A 4656-nucleotide genomic window follows, 5' to 3' on the forward strand; every position below is an offset into this window, starting at 1 on the left:
TACGCGTAGGAATATCCGCGACGTTCAATTTAGTGGGTATGTGATGCAATATGATATTTTTTGATATGTTTTGGAATTTTTTTACCCTGTTTGCCACAAAAACATTCCAATTTGTTTCTGGGGACTTTACCCAATATATTGCTATCTCTGAATCGCACCATAAGTGTATCTGTTTTACTTCCAAAACGGAGGACAAGGTTTCATATACCTTTTGGGAGAGTTCTGCACTCAGTAACAGAGCAGATAACTCTAATCGTGGTATCGTGGTGACCTTCAACGGAGCAACCCTAGTTTTAGCGGTTAGCAACCGGCTAGTTACAGTATCATCTTGATACACTGCCCGCACATAAATACAACAACAGAAACAAGTGGCGCTTGCGTCACTAAATGAATGAATTTCTATGGATTTTATTACTTTATTTATTTCAAACAGACACCTAGGAATTTTTAAATTTTCTATAAGAGGCAATTCTTTTAATAATTGCTCCCATTCATGCAATATTTCAGGATCTTTCAAATTTTCATCCCAACCTAATTAAGGCTCCATAATTTTTGTATTATTAATTTCCCCTGTACTATCACCGGAGCTAATAACCCAAATATATCGTACCATTTAGCTACAGTAGCTAAAATGCCTCTCTTGGTGAGGTTTTTCTCTGAATTTTTCAGAGAAAATGTGTACATAAATTCATCACGTGGAGCGCACCATTTGGTACCTAAAACTTTATTCACTTGTTCTATATTTTCCTCTGTATGTAAGTGATATTCTTTTATCGGAGTTGTACAAATTTCATTTATGAACTCTTGATCATTCGATCCCCATTTATGAAGGTTAAAACCGGCTTTATTTAATATTTCATTAAGACCGGTATATATATTTTTTAAATCCTCTTTATGTTGACACCCTGTAAGTATATCGTCAACCCAAGTCTGGTTAAGCAGGCTAATCGAGGCTCCTTTATGTTTATCTTTGTTAATCTCCGCGATTTGATTTAAAACCCTAGTGGACAACCAGGGTGAACAGGTCAGACCGAAAGGAAGCCTATTCATTTGATAGTGTTCAAAATTATCTGTGGGGTTTTCTCTCCACAAAAAATGTAATAAATACAGTTGATTAGGATCGACACGGACTTGTCTAAACATTTTCTCTATATCCGCCATTAAAATATAACTAAATGTACGAAACCTTAATAGTATTTCATACAAATTGGGTTGTACTTGCATTCCTTTGTATAGGACATCATTCAAGGACAAACCCCAGTATTCGTTTTTGCTGAACAGTCAAAAACGACGCGCACTTTCGTAGAGGAGCTATCTGTTTTTATTACCGCAAAAATGTGGCATATAGTATTTTTGTACATTATGTACATTTTTATACTCCTGCGAATTTTCATGAGTCTCTACCTTTTCAACATGTCCGCTATCTATATACTCCTGTATAACTTGTTTATATTTCAGGAACGCTTCTGGAGCAGTTCTAAATTTATTTTCCAATGCACGAAACCTCTTTTCTGCCTGGTATCTTGAACTTCCTAAATCTTTTATTTGATCATTTTCTGGTAGAGTAACTTGATAGGCACCATCCTGTAGTATTATTGTATTTTTCTGAAAGTGCTCCTCCAGTACTTCATCCTGCGTCCGGTCCATCACCACTTCAGGGATGCTCTCCAATTCCCAGAACTTCTTTACATATTTTTCTAATGAAGATTCCGTATTCGAATGGAGTGAAAATGTAGAGTGAACATTATTTACACAAGCTACAAACGAATTCGCATCCGTCAGTGCATATCGAGGAACCGAACCACACAAGATATGTCCGAATTTGGAATTTTGTAATATCGGTAAATTTTTACCAAGTCTTATAATGCCTTCTAGCAATATATCATAAGCATAATCGGCTCCGAGCAAGATATCGACCCTCCCCGGTATATTAAATTCTATATCTGCCAGGCTACAGTTTTCCGGCAATCGCAACTTATCTTTATTTATACGTAACTGTGGCAAATCGCCAGTGATTTTTGGCAAAATATGACATTTAATATTAAATTTATTTTTATTATTCAAAGTTGTCAAACGTAATTTTAACATTTTATTTGACACCGAAGCCTTTTCCGCGATGCCCCTTATCTGCAGCTTAGCATCTATAGGTTTCAAATTCAATTGTTTAGCAAATTGCTCTGTGCAGAAAGAAGTCTGGCTGCCTTGATCGAGCAGGATTCTGGCGACCTTTTTCTGACCCTTTACATTATATACGTACGCTTGGATAGTACCAAGCAACACAACTGTTGATTGATTACCAGAAGCATTATTAGAACTAACAGTTGTATTTGCGGACGTACTTGCCTCATTGTCATTGACATCCGTTTTACTGTTTGTTTTATTTTTATAGCCATTATTGGCATTATTTTTATTTTTATTATTAGTAAAATTATTTTTTGAATCTTTTTTCACGTTTATATTTGAAGAACTCTCTGTTTTAGTTCTGAAATGCATTTGACTATGATGGTCTTTTGCGCAATATTTACATTTTATATCGCTTCTACAACTATCTGTATGTCCTTTTAGACATTTAATACAAAGCTTATGCTCTTTAACATATTGATATTTTTGATCGTTAAGAAGATTATTAAATTTATAGCAATTGGTAATTTTATGGTTATTTAATTTACAATAAGTACATTCCTCGGCTTTGCTACCGTTGGAAATATGGAAACTAGCTCTCCTCTTTATTTCTAAAGACGGTCCTGTCTTTTTGAAATGGTTCAAATTTTCTAAATGTTCACAGTGTACTTTTACACTGTCTAAAAACTCCTCAAAAGTCTGTATTTCTTCGGCATGTGACCCAAATTCGAGTGCCCTTTTTGTACCATAATCCAATCGTTGCTCAACCATATTGATCATAAGAATATCCAATATTTGTTGGGGTGTTAAATTTAAATTTTTTAGTTTGTTCCAACTATTATAAGTGTTAGTATACATTTCCCGTAGGTCATTCGTTAAATTGTTTGAATGCTGTATAGGTTTATTATTTAAAAGGGTTTTAATTATATTTTTTATTAATTGCGCTTTATTTGCATATCGTGAATCTAACACCTCCCATGCTAGCCTTAGGTTTTCACCACTTACGGGTATGTTTTCTAGTAGTTTAAAAGCCTCGCCTTTTACAGACGTTTTTAAATATAGCAGCTTTTGTACTTCCGGTATTGATTCGTTCTCCATGATGAGTGACTTGAATAATTCTTTAAATGGACCATATTCTTCATTTCCATGTGAAAACACAGGTATGTTTATTTTAGGAAGAGTGACATTCACTTTCGCTTCCATCGCCATTGGCTGCAGCGTCGGTTCAGCTTCACTTGGTTGGCTGTTCAACCTCCGCATTGTCCCTTTTATTAATTTTCATCATATTCATCTGTGAACCTTTCATCTTCTAGCAACATGAAATATGCTTCATTATATTTTTCATAATACGTCCTCAATTTTCCTAAAATCTCTTCGTAAATATCTAGATCAACCTCTACGATAGAATTTTTTACTTGATTTAGGATTTGACTAATTTTTCCTTTATAAGCTGCACGGGTGGCTTTGTGGTTAGACATTTTATTTTAATATATTAATTTAAATAGGGTATTACCAAATGGTTTTTATTTTTTAAATAAAATGTTTTATATTTGTTTCAAATTATTTTTTAAATTTTGAATATTCTTTCTTTCTAAAGTTTATTTCTAAAGAATTATTGCAAAAACTTTATCTTTCCTACAAAAGAACTTTATTTTGAATTTATCTTTTTAAACTTTATTTATTTTTGAAAATTGATTTCAACGTTTTAGTTATATAGAACGTTTTATAAACTCATGTATAATATGTATTATTTAAATACTGAAAAACTTTTAATTTTGGTTTTTTAAGGACTTGACATCCCTTGGTCTGTTGTAAGCAAACAAAGGGTTTGATGCAGATCAAAAATCTGCTTTAGAAATTATTAAGTACCTTACATAACCTAATGTTTCTTTTAGACAAAAGAATTCTATAGTTTTTATTAACTAATAGAAACATAAATAAATTTGTTGTACTCTTTTTAGTACTAATATTTTTTTTTACTGTTTTTCTATTTGGAAAATTATTTCTGTTGCTATATTAGCTCTTTTACCATTTTTCTCGACTGTCTGCTGTTGGTTTCTTCGGTCGTATATTTTTTACTTTCTTTGCTTTTCGTTTTATTAATTTTTATATTAACATTAATGTGCCCAGATTAAAGGAACAACAGATCCGTGGCTCTTTGTGCCCTAAAATTGAGGATCCGTGGTCGAAGAACCATAAAAATGTGGGAGAACAGTGATACCAAGCCAACCCCGGTGATTAGTAAAATTCTAAACCCAGAAAAAGACTTCACTGTCCCACAGTTCCTTGCGATTTTTACTTCTTCGCTTGAAGACCCTTCGATTTAGTGGACCACCCAGAGTTTCAGTAATTACGACCAACTGATAATGTTAACGAATCACTAGGTACCCTGAGAAACCCTGTATTATTGAATATAAATTTTTATATTCTAATAGGACAACCTGTAAATCCAACAACAAACTATGTCTAGAAATAAAATGCAATAAATTATGAAAGTCGGTTTAATATAAAATAATATAACAAACTCTTGTGTAG

General features: G+C 33.0%; 1 protein-coding gene across 1 annotated transcript; it reads right to left on the reverse strand.

Moving 5' to 3' along the window:
• Positions 1-1311: 1311 nt before the first annotated feature.
• LOC140431548 (uncharacterized) lies at positions 1312-3381 on the reverse strand. The gene has a single exon (XM_072519447.1). The coding sequence runs from the start codon at positions 3379-3381 to the stop codon at positions 1312-1314; it is 2070 nt and encodes a 689-aa protein (XP_072375548.1).
• Positions 3382-4656: the final 1275 nt, after the last annotated feature.

Source organism: Diabrotica undecimpunctata, unplaced genomic scaffold, assembly GCF_040954645.1.
Source record: "Diabrotica undecimpunctata isolate CICGRU unplaced genomic scaffold, icDiaUnde3 ctg00001326.1, whole genome shotgun sequence".
NCBI lineage: Eukaryota > Metazoa > Arthropoda > Insecta > Coleoptera > Chrysomelidae > Diabrotica > Diabrotica undecimpunctata.